General features: G+C 45.4%; 1 protein-coding gene across 1 annotated transcript in view; it reads left to right on the top strand.

Annotated features, from left to right (window-relative positions):
• Positions 1 to 18,259, top strand: part of GLIS1 (GLIS family zinc finger 1) — a 179,995-nt gene that overhangs the window by 141,923 nt on the left and 19,813 nt on the right. Inside the window, 4 exon segments of the mRNA XM_071436765.1 lie at positions 4,218 to 4,379; positions 7,999 to 8,109; positions 11,230 to 11,362; positions 16,472 to 16,622. Coding sequence (XP_071292866.1) covers positions 4,218 to 4,379; positions 7,999 to 8,109; positions 11,230 to 11,362; positions 16,472 to 16,622 — 557 coding nt within the window.

The following is an 18,259-nucleotide window of genomic DNA, read 5'->3' as shown; positions in this document are numbered from 1 at the left end:
CCGTGGCATTGTTTTGTGTCTGTGCTTGGGTGTGTGCAGCATTAACGATCTCACAGCAAAGACAAAAGTAGTAATTGCAATATAATTATTATTTTTATTGATGAAACTTGTTTAAGAGTTCTGTTGACATTTACAGACTTTGAGGATCAAACAGCATTTGTTACACTTATCCCAGGCATCAAACGTCCACAAAATGTTTAGGATTGTAGGATTAAGCAGTGACAGATTGGGGCCAGATGTCTGGGAGATCCCATAAGTGGCCTTCTCAGTTGATAAAATAGCTCTTGCCATCCTGAAGCCCTTTCAAAACTGAACATTTGTTCTTTGTAGTCGAAGCTGAGACACTTGTGGGATGGCTGGATCTTCCTGGAGGGTATTTACGAGGGAGAATGAGCACCCTGTTCTTCCTAGAGTAGTTTTATATGGTGTAAATGTAAATGTAAATACACTCCAAGTAGTAAGAGTAGGTGGAAGGGTTAGAAGAGTTGGTGAGTAGCAGTTAAGCCCAAGCACTACCTTACAAAGTTGTCTTAACAACAGCAGCCCAGTTGCAGTTGTCACACCATTTCAGGGAAGCTGTTTCCATGTGTGGACTTCAGTAGGGACAAACTATGAGAGGTGAACAGTCAGCAGATCCAGAAACCAGGGAGCTGGAAAAGGTGTCCTTCAGAGTGCAGCTCTGAGTGGATTCTCAGCCCACCCTGCTCAGCTCTTTGCTCCAACTCCATTCCTCCCTTCCCTTGAGCCCTTCATCTTCAGCTTCCTCTCTTCTCATCACTTGTGGCAAGGTTCTTGTCTCCACTGCTTTCCTCTTGAACAGAATTCCCGTTTCACCAACAGCCTTTGCCAACTTGAAAATCTGAGTACTGCAGTCACATCATTCCCTTTGCTGGTGTATTTTTCCACCTGACATGTTTATCCTGAGTTTATCACTGCATTGGGACCATCCCACTGTCTGTTAGCCAGATTAATAGACCTGGGTAATAAAAATAATGTGAATTAGGAAATAATAAATAAGAAAAGGTCTGAATGTCCAAGCATATATGGTGATGGAGGAACCTTACTGCTGAAGGCATTGGACAAACTTAGAGAGAAGGCAGCTGAGCACAGAAGAAGGGTCTGTAAATAAGCCCATGTTTGTTTGAGTGTTGCTGCTTTCACTGCAGCTCTGGGCATTTCTGGTAGGGCCTGCTCCTTCTCTCCCTGAGGTGTCGATCCAGCAAACTCTTAAACATATGTGCTTTCATGTGTTTTAGATTAAGCTTGTGTTTAGATGTTTTAGGACATTTGCTGTTGGAATTTTTGCTACTGACATCAATGAGAGTGGAGCTGGACCTTTAATGAGTTTGGATTATTCTGCATACCTTGCTAGTTTGCATTGGGCTCTAGGAAGGGAACTGAAGACTGGTAATCCATTATCTGAGGGTCAAGATCCTTTTCTCTAAATTGGAGAGAGATTGATTTGGTGGCTGGAGTGCTCAGTGAAGGAGGAATGATGGTGACATCCAGAGTGGTGAGAGACTCAGTGTTCAGATGGGACATGGGTGACAGGTGGTGTTCCCTGGGGGTCTGTAGTGGGACCAAGTGCAGTCTCAGCAGATTCCTGAGTGACACCAAGCTGAGTGGTGCAGTTGACACTCCTGAAGGATGGGGTGGCATCCAGAGGGACGTGGACAAGCTCCAGAAGTGGCCCATGGGGTTTCAACAAGTCCTGGGTCCTGCAGCTGGTTCAGGGCAGCCCCTGGTATCAACACAGGCTGGGGGATGAAGGAGCACAAAGAGGCTCCAAGGGATGGAACACCTCCTCTGAGAAGAAAGGCTGAGAGAGTTGGGCTTGTGCAGCCTGGAGAAGGTCCCAGGGAGACTTAGAGCAGCCTCTCAGGGCTTGAAGGGGACCTGGAAGAGAGATGAAAGGGATAATACTTCAAAGGGATGCCACACTGTGGGCACGCTAATCAAAGGAAGTTGGAAAGGAGGAAGATTGGGAGCAAAAAGGAAAAAAGTGATCTTTAGTACCTCAGAACATTCACTCAGCTTTATGGAATGTCCTATGAGAAGTATGAATTTGCTGAGCTCTGCTCTATTTTTCATAGACTTCAGCATTTTTGCACAATTCAAATTGCTCCATCCTGAATCTTAGTCAGATTTTTAGTGATGATTATGAAGAAAGTTTGTTTCTTTTGAAGCCTTGGTAGCTTTGGTCACTTCCAAACCCTCCTGCCTCCTTGCACCAGCTCAAGTGTTCAGAGGTGGGTCGCGGCCAAACAAAGCTTCTGAACTCATGAACTGCATGTCTGCAGGTGATTTTGTGGATCTGACACAATGGCTGTGATGGGAAAAGATGGAAAATACATACACATCAGATAGTTGTCTGTACACATACCCAGAATGCCATTCACACAGGGTACTGCTCAGGGCACTGAAATATTTATGGCAGTAAAGGCCACATTGATCCTTGGTGTGTGAGGGGCTGGGACAGGCAGAGAAGTGCCAGAAACCCCTCTGCCTGTGCAGAGCTGATCTGTACCCAGTGCCAGGACACAGCCTGCAATGTGAAGTGCTGGCTCGAGAATCACCAGGGTTGCTGTGCTGAGGTATTTACAAAACACCCTGGGATGAGCAGGATGGGCCTTTCTCCCTCCCTTTTGGCAGGCCCTGGGAGATCAGGTGCCTCCAGGCTGTAGCACCTTCAGTGCTCCTCCATCTGCAGCTGCTCTCCCTTCCCATCTCTCCCCCTGCACAGCCAGTCTGCAGTTTGCACGCCCTGATGTGTGTGTGACAAGCAAGATTGACAGGGTGGTGATTTCTGTGATGACATCTGAGGAGCCACAGGTTCCTGGAAAGCTGCTGAACAAAATCTTGACTCAGCAAAAGGAAGTGACAAAGCATTTGCTGATTTTGTGAGAGGCAGCATTTCACTGTTTATGAGCAAGAATCATAGAAAAAGTTGTGGCTTCTAGAAACAGTGGTTGGAACAGGTTGCTCAGAGAAGCTGTGGCTGCCCCATCCCTGGAATTGCTCAAGGACAGGTTGGACAGGGCTTGGAGCAACCTGGGATAGTGGAGGGTGTCCCTTGCCCATGGCAGGGCTTGGACCTAGGTAACCCTTGAGGTCCCTTCCAACCCAAACCATTCTGTAAAGATACACCTACTATATTTCAGAATTGCTCTTAGTGTTGACAGGAAGGTGGATTGGGTTGTGTTTCTCAAATACATTCCTTGAGATCACAAATCCTCGAGGAACCCGTTTTTTATCTGTGTAGAGGCATAAGATGTGCCATGAAACAGCAATATGTGCAGAGTGGGCAAAGAATATGCATTCCATCACTTTAGTATTTGCATGCAAGTATTTGAACATGTGCAAGTATCTGAGTGCATTCTGTGGCTGTGCAGGTGCACAGATGTGCACACCATGGGTATTTGTGCTCACCTGGGAGACTTCCCATCCTACAGACAGTGCCTCCACTGCCTCTTGTCTGTAACACTGAAACTTAGCACTGGGCAATGCCAAACACCCTTCCCTTGGCCTATAGCTGGCAATTTTACTTATATTTATTCAGATTTAATTTGAAACGGTGACTTCTGTTATGAAGGCTATGCAGTGTTTTATTGCTGAGCTCCCTAATGAAACGGGTGCTTAAGAAGTCAGAATTTCTCAGGTTACTGGTTGTATAAATGCTGAGAACAGCTCTGAATGATACAGCTAGTAAAGAAAAGGGTGCAGAATAACAGCAGAGTTCCTTTGGATTGATCTTCAAATGGATCAGGTCTTCCTGTAATAGTCCATGCTCATCTGCTCCAGTGTATAATATTTCAGACACCTGAAACCAGGTTCTAACCCGCCAGCTTCTCTTACTCTCTGTCTGTAGCAGCTAATTGTTATTGCCCACAGTGGCTCCTGTGCCAGTTAACATCTCAGAGGACTCCTCAGAACACTTGTTCTTTCTTTAAATTTTCTGCTCTGACACCATGTCTTTAAGTGTTCAGCTCAGACAGAATGTGTGAGATATTTATAACCCTTGTATTATTGCTGAGCTGCACACCATGTCTTCAGTGACAGATTAAATGAACAGCACAATATGTTGTGTTTCATCCATAAATTTCAACAGATGTTTGAATGTTGCTTGATTTATTGCACATCTTACACTGTTCTCATTGTGGCTGCACATGGTTTATTTAATAGAACCTTACAATGATTTTTTTTATGACATTTTTCAGTTTGAAGGGTGCAACAAGGCATTTTCTAGGCTTGAGAACCTCAAGATCCACCTGCGGAGTCACACTGGGGAGAAGCCATACCTGTGCCAGCATCCTGGCTGCCAGAAAGCTTTCAGCAACTCCAGTGACCGGGCAAAGCACCAGAGGACACACCTGGACACCGTAAGCACCGTTCCACACTGGGAGCTGCCCCAGTGTTCCAGTGCCCCTGGCACACAGTCGCTTCTGCTGCTGCAGGGGGCTTGGCCTTTTCACCAGGAGTCTTAGAAACTCAGCTAGGAGCAAGTGGATTTGGTTTTGAGCTGTATGTGCTTTGAGAAATGAGAAAGTCTTGATCACAGAGAGGCAATTATGTTGTGTTACTCATGCTGAGGAGTGATTACGCAGGAGGGAGTTACTCAGCAAGCTCTGCCATTGTTCCTGTTCCAGTAAGAGGAGGCAGCAGCTCAGTAAGGTGTAGCTGAGTCACTGCTGCTGCACCAAATGTGTGTCATTGTCTCACTTCTTGTCCCCTTCAGTGAGTGCTCTGGGTGAATGCAAAAGCTGTTCAGACCTCTCAGTGGAAAGTAAATGCACCTCAGTTTTGGACAGTAATTTTGTAAAAAGTGAAAATAAATCTGTCTCATAACTCTGTGGAATCAGTTAAGTACCCTCCATCAGTTTAACTGTGAGAAACACACTCTTTTATTCTCTACAGTTGGTAGGTTTGGCTTGACTCTGCAGCTCTTCTCCCTTGTCTCACAGAGAGGACAGGAGCCTGTCAAGTGATTTGGGCTCTACTGAAATGAAATCACCAGATCGTGGGGAAAGAAAGCAATGAGACAGCTCTGCAGACCAGCCATGTCCTCAGCATAAAGCTTGTAAAGAATAACAGGCAGAGTTGTTCCTTTGTCTTTTTCAAAGAAGTGAATGTATGGTTTAGTTTGACCAAGTGTTTAGGGGGCAGAACTTTTGAGTTTAATTGATATTTACTTTTTAAGCAGTTACACATTTCAGACAGTGCAGCATTAAGGAATGTCTAATGTACATTATGCCTTGCAAAAACAAACAAGTAAGAGAAGCAAGTCAGTCACATTTTCCAAACCAAAGCACACTTAAAATAACAATGTTTTATTTATTTGAAAGTCAACCTGAGATATTTGAATTTGTAATTTGTATCTCTTTTGAAAGTGGATATACTAAATTGCATGTAGTTTTTAAATTTAATTGCCTGAATCTAGTAGTTATATTTTTTATTAGCCAAACTCACAAATTGAATGCCATCTATTAGTTTTAAGAGAGAAACTGACATGGTTACTAAAATGAGCACAAATTCTTTGTATGTGTTGTCTGTGCAATATTGAAGACAAATGTCTTAACTTTCTATTTTCTTTTCTTCTCCCTTTATCTCTGTCTTTATTATCTGAAATGCTCATATATCAGGAAAAAGGTACAGTAATAATTTTCTAATAACTTTCTTAAATATCTAAAACCATCCTCCGTGCTATTCCATTGCAGGTGCTCTAAAACTGTTTCTGTAGTCCTGTACACAGTAACTGAGTTCCACTTACCTGATTTAATTGAAGCCCTGTGGTTTAAGCTCAGTGAATTGTGTGCTTATGTGAACATGAAAAATAGCAGAGCTACAGGATGGTGCTGCTGCACCAAACAACTGCCTGGAATGTCAGAGCAAACAGCCATGAACCTTTCTAAGGGTGATCACATTCTCATCTAGTTTCCCTATGACTGAGTTGAATGATTTTATCACTAATTTGAATGACATCAGTGATTTGAAAAATACTCTGCTGGTTTTTCTGCCAAGGGATTTGTTAAAGTTTTCCATAGCTTTTCCTCAGGTGTCAGTTCTCTGTGTTCCAGACACTCTCAATAAATCTCCTTTGCCCTGTAACTTTCTGGGTAGGTGCTGTGTTAGCCTGTAAGGTCATGAATTGGTGAATGATTCTATTATTCCTTCAGAAATTTCCTGCTGGCTGGACAGAGCAGCAATACTTATCCTCTGGAGGTACTTACAAAGAAAGGGGGGTTATATAGGCTGCTTTTTCCTTACTGAGTGCATTTGGAATTGGTTTTAAAGCTTCTCAATGTAGGTCACTCCACCATTTATCTTCTCCAAAGGAGAATCTGTAAATCATTTCACTTACTGGTGTATGCTAGTTTGATGGAATCCCCACTAAATCATCTGGAAGTAGATCCTTCTCCTAGGCAGGAGCAGAACAAAGGGAACCTGTCTGTCCTTGTGGTAAAAAGGGCACATCAGCACTCCTCCAGGAGCAGAGCAACTGGGTTTACAGGACCTCACAGTCACTTTTCCCAAAACTGGTGGGATTTTTTTCCCTTCTGTGCATCCTTGTTCCAAAATCAAGGGGATTAAAGAATGTGACATCGAGGTCATGGCAAACCAGTTTTCTGCCTTTGAGAAGACACCAAAAGGATTTGCTAGTCCTAGTGAGAAGGCTGAGGTAATGTTGATAGATGAGGCAAGAAAACAGAGGACAAAAGAATGTTCCATTCAACTTGAAAGCTTTGTGAGCTGTGCCATGCAGCACTGTTTTGCTGGCATTTAAGACAATGGTCACTTAATAAAAAGTGCTTTTGCTCATTTTGGCAATTGCACCTTCATTTGGAGTTTGTTCTGTAACCCAGAGATAGTGTTCCATTTGCTAGGAATAGACATAGCCACAAAAAGAATTTGGTGAGGATTTCAGTCACTGGGAAGGTCCCCTCTGAGCCTCCTTTTCTGCAGGCTCAGCCCCCCCAGCTCCCTCAGCTTCTCCTTGTTCTCCAGACTGTTCCCCAACTCCATTGCCCTTCTCTGGACATGCTCCAGGCCCTCAATGCTTTTCCTGTCACGAGGGGCTCAAAGCTGCACCCAGGATTTGAGGTGGGGTCTCACCAGTGCCCAGCAATCCTTGGAACATTTATGTAAATCAGAACTCCAAACCAGAATGTCTTTCTTTATAATTATCCTGCCTGATGCCATGATAATTTTGTTTGTAAAGGCTAGGGAATAAAGAAATGCTCTCAAAACCCATTCAGTTCTACCTCACTAGCATTTAGCTCAGCCCAATGAACCATATCCAGTGTGCCAGTGCAGAATCACTTCTGTTTGCATCGTGCCTGGTTGGTGAGCTCAGAGGAGACAGAGCAAACATGGGCCCAGCAAAGAGAGGGAACAGCTCAGGTTCAACTGAGTGTGTTCAGCTCAGGTTCACACTGTGTGTGCTCCCTGTGCTTGCTGGGGCAGGCACAGGGGTGTGACATCTGTCCCACAGTGTGTGTGCCCATCCTGGGGCAGGCACATGGGTGTGACATCTGTCCCACAGTGTGTGTGCCCATCCTGGGGCGGGCACATGGGTGTGACGTGTCCCACAGTGTGTGTGCCCATCCTGGGGCGGGCACATGGGTGTGACATCTGTCCCACAGTGTGTGTGCCCATCCTGGGGCGGGCACATGGGTGTGACACGTGTCCCACAGTGTGTGTGCCCATGCTGGGGTGGGCACAGGGGTGTGACATCTGTCCCACAGTGTGTGTGCCCATCCTGGGGTGGGCACATGGGTGTGACATCTGTCCCACAGTGTGCGTGCCCATGCTGGGGTGGGCACATGGGTGTGACACGTGTCCCACAGTGTGTGTGCCCATGCTGGGGTGGGCACATGGGTGTGACATCTGTCCCACAGTGTGTGTGCCCATGCTGGGGTGGGCACATGGGTGTGACATCTGTCCCACAGTGTGTGTGTGCCCCTCCTGGGGTGTGACACGTGTCCCTTTGCTCCTCCCCAGAAGCCCTACGCCTGCCAGATTCCCGGCTGCTCCAAGCGCTACACCGACCCCAGCTCCCTGCGCAAGCACGTCAAGGCTCACTCGGCCAAAGAGCAGCAGGTGCGTAAGAAGGTAAGAGAGGCAAGGAGTGGCACATCCCCAGAGCTCCTCAATGCAGTCATTTTTCATTTACCTTTAATTCATATCTTTGCAGATCAGTTTTTCTGTAGTATCACAGAAGAAAACATAAATGGAGCTGATTTTCCTGGTTTTCAATCACTGTTGTGAAGCAAACCAACTTGTGTACTTTCAAAGGCTGCCACCCTCTAAGTTCAGTTGCCCCACGCTTTCTGTCCAAGCATTTATTTTCCTGTTCATCTTTTATACATAAGCCCAAATTGTGCTGTCATTCACATAAAATGTCCATGCACTGAGTCTCTGCAATCAGCACTGACTGATGGTAATTACTAAAATACAAGTTGGCAGATCATCTAAAATACAAATGAAACTAAGCCAGGGTACAATGGAAATGTAGGAAAAGAGGACTTGGAATAGAAGAGGTGTCCCTGTGTCAGCCATGCCCCCTTCCCTCCTGCTGCTCCTCTCGTAGAGTTTTCAGCAGTTTGAACATAGAGTCCCCTTTCCCAGGACAGCTGTGTCTCCCCAAATTCTCCCTGCCAGATGTGTGCAGTGTGAGTAGCAGTTCCCAGCACATCAGTGACCAGAGCTCTGCACGCTGTGTCAAATACTCAGGGATCACTCACTGCATGGTGAGCTTTGTGCCTGGGGGACACACAGCCCCAGCACCATCTAGGTGTCCATGGAATCAAGTCTGTGCACATACCAGCTCCACTCAAAAGTTTTATCTAGCCTGGCCACTGCCCAGTTTACCATCCCAGTTTTGTATTAGCAGGCCTTTTGGTTTCCCTGCAGCTCTCAGCTTTAGAAGGTTCCACAGGATGTGCTCTGCATTTGTGTCCCACAGGTCACAAAATTCCCAACACTTCCCTAGATTTACCTTTAGCTTGTAATGAGAGTAAGAGTCAGCGTGCCATGGCAGTAATTGATTAATTCTATGTAATTAATTCTGTGTAATGAGAGTAAGAGTCAGAAGGCCATAGCAGTAACTGGCCACAAAAAGAGGGTGGCTGTGCCACCAGAGTCTTCCACAATTGCAAAATCTTTGCAACAGGAAGATTTCTTACATTAAATTCTCAGCAGATTGTGGAAAGCATCTGTGCTCCCTATTCCAAAGAAGAGAACGTCCCCATTTTTCCTTCCTGTGGTTTCTGGCATACTTCAGAGAAACAAGGAGGGAATTGCTTCCTAACACCAAACCTGGGTGTCATTTGTTCAGCTCTGTGTACTGAGCTGAATGCATTAACGTGTCACCATCCTTATATCTAGGGACAGTCCCCACTGTTACACCTTGGCACCTCCTGAGGCCTCGTTCCATTTCTGCAGAGCAAGGTGGGGAAGAAAACCCAGATCCAAACTTTGTGTGAGAGGGCAGAAGGTACTTCCTGCACCAGCAGCAGGAGGCCTGAAGCACAGAATCAATCCAGGACAAATTTGTTAACAGCAGCTGCAAACTCAGGCTGCTTGGATGCACCAAGACATCAATATCCAGGGTTTCATATCACTTAATCTCCTGCCTTGAGGAATTTTCCTCTGTGCATGTACACAGCTTTGTATAGACTTATCAAATCTATCTTACAATAATGTTAGTAACTTGCCTCCCACACCTTATTTGGTAGACCAGTCTAAATGTGCACTCCTCCAGTGGTTTGAAATCATCTTCAGATTTCCTGTCTCATTTATCCATGATAACTTTATGAATACTTGATCCTGTGGCTTTTTTTCCTCAAATGAAAAGGCACCTGAAAAAGCAGCAGATTTTTGTGTTTTGGTCAGGCTCTCTTAAAAAGGATCAAAGCAAACCTGGCTGATAAAGAAACAAGGACCCCCCCTAAGTATTTCACTTAAATATATTAAAAAACCCCAACACCTTTCGCAGCTAAGTAAATCCCAGTGTTACTGAACAGCCTACTTTGGATTTCAGATGTAGGAAAAAAGAGAAAAGACTGTTTATACTCACTTGCTCGTTTTTGGTTATAACTCAGCAAAGGCAGTTGTCTGTTGGTATCAACTTCCCAAGAGTTCTGAGTGGAAATGACCTAGCAAGAAAGAAAAATTAAGAAGCTGTTCTGCCAACATGTCTTGGTTGAGACATGCTACCAAAATGTGCCATCTCTGATACAAAACAAAATGCCTGAGCTTAGACTTGTATCAAAGGAATCCTGAGCACTTAGTTCATAGCTTAGAGGATTAGTGCAGTGGTGATATTTGGTTGTTCTGAAAGGCTTTACAGAAACAAAACAGGAGAAAGTTAGCTGTTAATTTAGTAGTAGTTTAATTGGCTGCAGATGCACTTGTGATCCAAATGTCAGATGTTTATCTCAAACCCACAAATGGCTGTAGAGCAGAATTCTGAGAAGGTTTGCCTGGGCCCTTTATTTAGAATACCCAAGCCCAGGGGAGATGGGTATGTGAGGCTGTACCCATAAGGACAATAACTATTTATTAATGGCTGTAGAGTATGATGGCTGTTTGTGTAATACGATCACTCTGTTATGACAAAAGCTTGGCAGCATCAGCATGTTTGAAAGAGAATTAGAAATGCTTTTCTTTCTTAATTCTCCTCTCCTGCTGTTTTTAATATGATGGACATTGTGGTTTTTGAGAGTTTGCTTCAGAGCCTTTTGCCAGAGCTTTCATTTCCATGGAGCAGAGCTGACACGTGAGTGGAACCTCTTCCCATCACCGACAGCCTCGCTCTGCCGCTTCCAATCTCATCAGCACAAACGCTTTTCTTTCCTATCAAATGCCTTTCCAAGTGTCACAGTTACAGGATGATGCAAACCTTTTGCCACAGAATCCAAGAAACTACAGAAAGCCTGAAAATGTGCAGTTCAATTACTCAGGAAGGTTTGAAGGAACACAGGGTACATTATTTTTTGAAGCAAACGGGTTGTTGATGTAAGATTAGCACACTTAACTTGTGCACTTCAGAAAACCAAAGTCATCTCTAATTACAAATTCCAAGTACTAGACACATCCTTAATTACACTGAGTTCCTAAGAATGGCATTTCTTCCTTCTATATATAACCCTTAAGGAGATATATGAAGTTAATTATAAATAATTTGGTTTTACTATGTAACACAATGTTTCTTTTATCTTCCTCTTGTAGTTAAAGTCCTGTACTGATATTGAACAAGATGTACTCAGTGAATGTTTAGCTATCCAACAGCTCCACACATCTTCACAGCACATCCTGGATGGGAAGTGTGGCAGATCTGTAGCTTCTCATGATTTAATTACAGGTAAGAATACTTCTAATAAGTGTGGTGCTAAATACGTCATACAACAGAGGATTCAAAGCAGAAAAGATTTGTCACTGTGGAAGGTGATAAAAACTCCAGACCAACAAATGAGATGAAATAATTATGTGTGTTGTTCACTAAGGCCTTGCTTTTTTTGGTTTTTCAGCATTAGTCAGAGAAATAGCACCTGTTAATTTCATGTGAAGGGGCAGCAGCCCTGCTGAGAGGTTTGTTCTCTCCATTTGATCTCCTTTCAAAGAGAGCCTTGGCCTGGGCAGAGGGCAGGTGCAGGAGCTGTGCTAAGTCTGGGTGGATGCTCTGGCACAGAGTCCCACCAGGAGAGTTTTCTTCAGGAGCTGCAGGAAAGCTGAGGAGGCTGAGTGTTGTGATGCACTTTGGATCATAACAAAAAAATATGGTGATACATGAATGGGAGAAAACTTGAATTTGAAATGCCAAACCTTCTTCTAATAATTCTTTCAAGTATTTAATCTTCCTTTCTGTATTTTTTTCGTTCTTGTGGCTCGAACAAGAGTTGGCCCTTTTCAGGGACTTTAGACACTTCTATACATTTTATAGGAAGAGAAAAGGAGGATTCCATTCCCTTCTCTGTGAAATAAGATATAGCTTCACAGTTTTGAACCCCAGCAGAGGATCCTGAATCAGGGATGTGCATTTTGAGGTCCTGTGTTCAGGTGGCAGAGAGGGGCACTCCCAAAGGCCAGCAGTGTAATTGTAATAGGCCTTCTGCAAGAATCTCCTACTTTTTTTTGATTACTCCAAATTTTCAAAACAAAACATCCATTTTGCTTAACATCTCCTATCCTCTTTTCTAGTTCAAATTGCATTAAAATGTTGGAATGTGAGTGGTGAACAGAATGGAGTAGAAAGGGAAATACCCCATCATTCTGATGTACTTTCCCTGGGAGTCTGAACTCAGGGCTTACATGTGGCTCCTTGAAAAGTGTGAGAAAGCTGGGAGGGTTTGGGGTTGATTTCCAGTCTCTGCCTGTGCCACCTGCTCTGAATAAGGTCTGTGAGGGCAGCAGTGGCCTGTGCTGTCCCCTCGGCAGCCCCGTGTGGCAGGAGCATGGCTTGGCCTCCCCCTTCCAGGCAAGAGCAGTGACATTTTCCTAGGAACAGGCTGCAGTTTAGAACCTCAGAAACAGCCTCAGATTTCAAGTGACAACAATAAAACAGGAAAAGAGTTATTAGCTCACAGATAAACAGACCATCCCTAACCCCTCGGTGTCATTTCAGAGAATCTCTTGTGAAATGAAGGATTTTATCTGTCCATAACTCTGGCTTTGTCTGATATGATTTCCGTGCTGATTATATCAATCCATCATCAGGATGTTGTAAAAAACCTGTAAATCTTCCCTGATACTTCCATCAGGTCGCTCCATATGAGACCCCATCAATGCACAGTATGAACAGTGCCAGGGAAAAATAAATCAAGATTTGAAAGAGTGTTTTGCAGTGAAACAGAAGTTGCTTCATCCTATGTGCAGTACAATCCACAGGCAAAGCTGTTCCTCTGTCATTATTTAGGGCATATAAACCAAAGTGCTGATCCTTACAGAATTAAAGCATGAGGACATTCCTGCTGCCACCTATAGTCTGCAGTGATGGCACATTTGCTCTTTCAAATAAGCTGAGGTAATATTTTCTGAGAAATCAGTTACAATTCTGTATGTAGGCTATAGATGGATAAATATAGTGTATGATGTCCTCATATTCCACTTGAAATATGAAAACATTCATGGTTTGGGCTTTTGAGTTTGGTTTTCGTGTTATTTTTTTCAAAGCAACCACATTATTAATGTGCAGAGTTCTGGGCTTTAGGGATCACTTGGATTCCTGGAGAATTTCAGTTTTGTCTTTCTCCAAGTTAAAGCACATTTTAAATATGTCAGGGATGAAAGCCCATCACAGAAAAAAATGAAATATTAAAAAAGGCCCCATCCCTTGTGTCTGACTTCAAAGTAGGTAAGACAGTGAGCAGAGGAATGTTTCTGCAGTCAGAGGAACCCATTGTTTGCTGGGATCGTCCTCTTTTTTCCCTCCTCATAACTAAAATGCATAATGGCTGCAACATTTAACTCTGCCTGTGGACAAGAGCTTGTGTCACTCTGGTCCCACTCAGGCCTTTTCTCTGGGTTTTATTATTGTTTGTCTGCTCTCAGCATAAAGCTGAGGGGGAAAAGGCTGCTGGTCACAGATGCTCAGGACACTGTTTTGGCCACAGATGTTAAGGTTAAAGGCCAAGCCATTTAAAATACTGATTGATGACTTGTGTTTACAAGCTGAGATGGTCAATGTGTGAAGAGGCCCAAGGTGCACAGGCCTGGCATGGGCTGCCCTTGCAGGAGTCACTCACAGCAGCTCCAAAGACTTCAGGTACACAGAATATTAGTGCTCAGTGCTGAAAGAAATGGAAGAAAAACTGTAAAAGGAATGAAATTTTGGAAGTACTGAAAATTATACTGAGACTGGATTAGCAACTGCTCTTCTCCCCTTGATTTGTTGGTCTGTGGGGAGGGAGCTGGGGTGAGGCAGCACAGGGCATGGTGTGGATGGCCTGGGGGGGATGTGGGGACAAGGGGCACCACGTGCCAAACGGGGTGTGAGTGGTGCTGCACTGAGGTGTAGGGACAGGAGAACTCACTGGTGACAAACCCTGAGAGCCTCAGGGCCCAGGTCCAAGCAGGGGCCTTTTCCCTGAGAAGGTGTGATCAGGAAGTCAAAGATAGATCTGGGAGAGGATGTCCCCAGCTAGAAACTCCTCAAGCCCAGCAGTGGGCACTGGGTGTTCACCCCAACAGTTCCACAGATGGGTAAATTCCTCTGCAGAGTGGTTGGGGCTGGCAGAAACTGGAGGTGCCAGGGATTCTGGTTTCTTTTGGTTTTCTCATGTGGTGGGTTTGGGTGCAGAGGTCATGTGGGACTCGGCTGCTGCCCACACAGAGTTGTGGGGTGGTTTTTTAAACATCTTCTTGCTCCTCTAGAGGGTTATGCTGATTGTAGGTACTCAGCTACTCTGTCTTTCTCAAGGAACAGGCCAGAGAGACATCCTGAACATGCATGAACTGTTCAGGGGTGGGATTGAAAAAATAAAACATGGAGTGTGTTTGCTGACCACCACACTGCTAAGGTGACCCTTTTCTGTGGGGTTTGGAGCTTTTTGCACAAGTTACTGCTGGGCCAGCAGTGTGGGAGCCTTAGAGCGTAACCAGCTTGGTTTAGGGTCTGCAGTTTCCTCCAGGCTGTGCTGTCAGTGTACCTGAGCTGCTGCTGTGGGAAATAGAGCTGAAGTGCAAAGTGACACTGAACAGTCGAGGTCAAATTTGGCTCATCCTTCAAGCCTGACATCAAATGTATGAACAGTGAGGATCTGAGGGAGGTGGAAACTGTTGTATTGTGAAATGCACTGAAACCACCGGTGGAAAAGCATTTCCACAATGTAGCATCCTTGCTACTGACTTACTGTTACCAGAAGAGGCTTTGACAAATAAATCCTCGCATCACCTGGGAACATCTGATTTCTTAAAGCCCCCTCTGTCTGGTGTGCAGTGCAGAAAGCAAGTTGTTTTCACTGGCTGGTTGACAAATGTTCTGTCTAGCTGGAGACAGAGATGATGTGGTTCAGTTTTGTTGCTTTAGATCTGTCAGCAGCTGAGGACTCATTGTTCATGAGGGGTTTTTGACTCATCTGAAGCCCCTGACAAAGGTGGCTGGAATCTTGCCTCGGTGCTTCTGCTCTTCAGTTACACACAGAAACAGATGCTGACATTCAGATGTTGCTTCTCCACCCCAAGGGTGTCACACATTCCCCAGAGCTCTGGATTTTCATGTTGCCTTCTGCTTGCTCCATGTCACTGGGAGGGTTTGGGAGGGGTGCAGTCCCGAGCCCTGCCAGGGACACAGCTGGCACATGGCTCTGTCCTGGATGTGCACACACTGAGTGGGAAAGAACAGTGAATGGTTCAGGAGGAGAGATGGCAAAGACAGGCCCCAGAGGGGTCTCTGTGCTCTGGAGCTGGACACTGGGAGCTGGCAGACCCCACTTGCTGCTCACACACTTCAGTGTGAGTGGCAGTTCTGCTCCTCATCCACGTGCACATCCCTGGGAGGGTGGGACAGAACTGTGGCAGATGTGTTGTGGGCAAAACTTGAAGATGACAAAGGCAGAAAAACTGGGAAGAGAAGGACAAGGAATAGACTTTTCCCAGAGCAGCATGACAAGGTGGCAACCCTTTTCCCCTGTCATAAGGTGGCATTTGCATGCTCCATGCTTGCACTCCTGTGGTGTCTGTCACCACAGAGACCTGCCCTCAGTGCAGCCTTCACCAAAGTCAGTGTGAGGGCCCTGCAGGCAATGCCTGTCTTGGTGCATGGTCACTCTTCAGCAGGGAGAAAAAAACTTAATTCCAAAAAACTAAATTCCAGCATCTTCATCCAAGAGCCCTGGACACAGCTTCCTCAACAATGGGTAGGCTTGAGGGCCTGGTAGGCACTTGGCTGTTGGTGCCTTGCTGCCATGGTAGAGGAGAGTGAGTCCCCAAAAATGGCACACCCACACTCCTTCAGTAATTCTGTACTAGCAAACCTGTTTTCATGATCTCATTAAAAAATTCTCCTTGTTCCTCTTTGCATTTAATTTATTGCGGTTTCCTTTGTATCAATATGTCATATTTGTAAATAGTCTGGGATGTCCAGCAGCTAAGTAATGGAAAGTCAAATGACAGAGTTTGATATGAACAGCAAAACCCCAGGGTATCATGGTCTGTTTTGCTGTGTGAGCTCCATCCCCTGAGCACTGCAGGTTCTCTCTCACAGCTATGGGAAAGGCAGGCTGGGAGTCCCACCAAGCCCTCATGGCTGTCAGGAGGGTTCTACAGCTCTGCAGAGTCCAGGAGCACCTGGCAGGGTCAGAGAGGAGACACCCACATGCCAAGGTGCTCAGGCACAGGGGGATTCACTGACACACAGGGCTCTGCTGTGGGGCTGTGGCTCGGGTTGGGGGGGATAGGGAAGGAGCTGGGGACTCTGCAGGTCTTACTGACGCTTCCTTGCTTACTTTGTTTTGCAACTGCTGTGTGTTCCCAGGCATGTACAGTGGATCCAGCAGCAGCCACAACGGCCCCTCCCCAGGTGTGCTGCCACCTCCTCATGACATTCCTTCAAGGCACCTTCCCCTGGACTCCGCCCTGCCCAGCCCACATCAGCACCAGTCGCCGCTGGAGAGTGCCAGGGACGGGTATGTGTGTGATGAGAGACGTGCTGGGCCTGTGTCTGCCATGATCGTGGAGGATGAATTGTTTATTTTACTTTGCATGGATGCTGTTCAAAAGAAAACACTGGCCCAAACAAAGCCATTTTGTTTGGTTTAGAATCATGGAATAATTTAGTTTTCAAGGGACCTCAGAAGGTCATGTCGTCCATGCCCTGTGCAAAGCAGGGCAAACTTGGACATCGTTATCAGGTTGTTCAGGGCCTTGTCCTTGTCTTTGACAAAACACAATGGGGTTTTTTTCTTCATAGCATGCAGTTACATTTAGATTTTAATTTTGTTTTTTAATTCTTCCTGGATGACTTCTCATAAGTTTGGATAAGCACAGAGAATTTTTCTCAGCTAACATGAGAAACCTCTCAGAGGGTAAAACCCGAACTATGACTCACTCAGGAATCAGGCCGTGTTTGCCTTAGTAAGGCTCACTCAGTGTCAGAGCCACAGCTTTCTCACTTCCTTGCTCTCTGATAAGGTTTTCTGCAATGCACCTCTGAGGTGCAGGCCAGATCCTAATCAGGGAAGAGTGTTTAATCCCACTGATTGTAGGATTGCACTGCTGCAGCAGGGATACAGTTGCATGGCTGCAGGGTGTGAGATTTCTAAAGCACGGTGTCAAGGCTCTCAGACCATCTCAACAGTAAAGAATCTCTGCAAGCCACAAAACTGCTCTAACCTTTTTACTCAGATTTCTTTGGTGCCTGGCCTCATTCAACTCATACTTACAAATTCAAATTCTTACTTACAGTTTTACTTCCCAGCACTTTGGATGGGGAACAGACTCTGATTTGGCGTTACTGATGGGAATTTAAGATACAGAGAGATTAAAGGATTTTCCTTCCCTAGGAACATGTTGGTGTCCTTTAGCAAATGCAGCAATTAAATGTAGAGTTTTCCCATCCCCTCCAGTGATTGACCTTTCCCTTCTTTTATATGGTGTAAGGAAAGCCCAGAAGGATTTTAAGCAAAGGGCAGAAGACAGAGTGTGTGTGGCATGGAAGAGGTGTGGTAAGGAAATATACACCTGGGGTGGTTGGAGAACAATCTGATTGAGGAAATTCAATTAGGAGCAAACTAGTCCTTCTTATTTTCCTAATTGGGGAATGAATTCTGCAGCAAGCTGAGCTTCTGTGCCCTCTGCTCCTTCAGCCTTCTCTTCTGACCTCGGCTGGTAGCAGTACCAGTGTCCCCTCCCAGTGTGATGGACAGACTTACCCTGTCCTTGTGCCATGAAATGCCTGTGCCCAGCCCTTCTCCTTCCCTGCCCTGCCACGTTCCCAACCTTGTATTTCCTGTTGGCAGACTCATTCCCATGGCAGTAGATCAAATAGGAATGGAGACAGACATTCCAAAGGTCATCCATGAGCTGTTGTTCCCTGCAGAATGGGACAGCCTGAGCCTGTTGGAGTGGGATCCTTCCCTCTGACTGCTCCCAGTGTGCTGCTCAGCTCTTTCCTCTTGGAGTTGGTTCCTAGGGGAGTTAAGGCAAAAATCCCAACCAAGAATGAAATAAAGTAAGGATATACTGTGGGAAGGATTTAGCAGGCTGTCAGGAAGGTGGATTTGTTTCTAAGGCACTTTGTATTCTGGTGCTGCTAATAAGAAAT

Source organism: Agelaius tricolor, unplaced genomic scaffold, assembly GCF_023055355.1.
Source record: "Agelaius tricolor isolate 1412-34295 unplaced genomic scaffold, bAgeTri1.0.p SCAF_11, whole genome shotgun sequence".
NCBI classification, from domain to species: Eukaryota; Metazoa; Chordata; class Aves; order Passeriformes; family Icteridae; genus Agelaius; species Agelaius tricolor.
The sequence above is the reverse complement of the archived record's forward strand: the minus strand, read 5'-3'. Positions and strand labels throughout refer to the sequence as shown.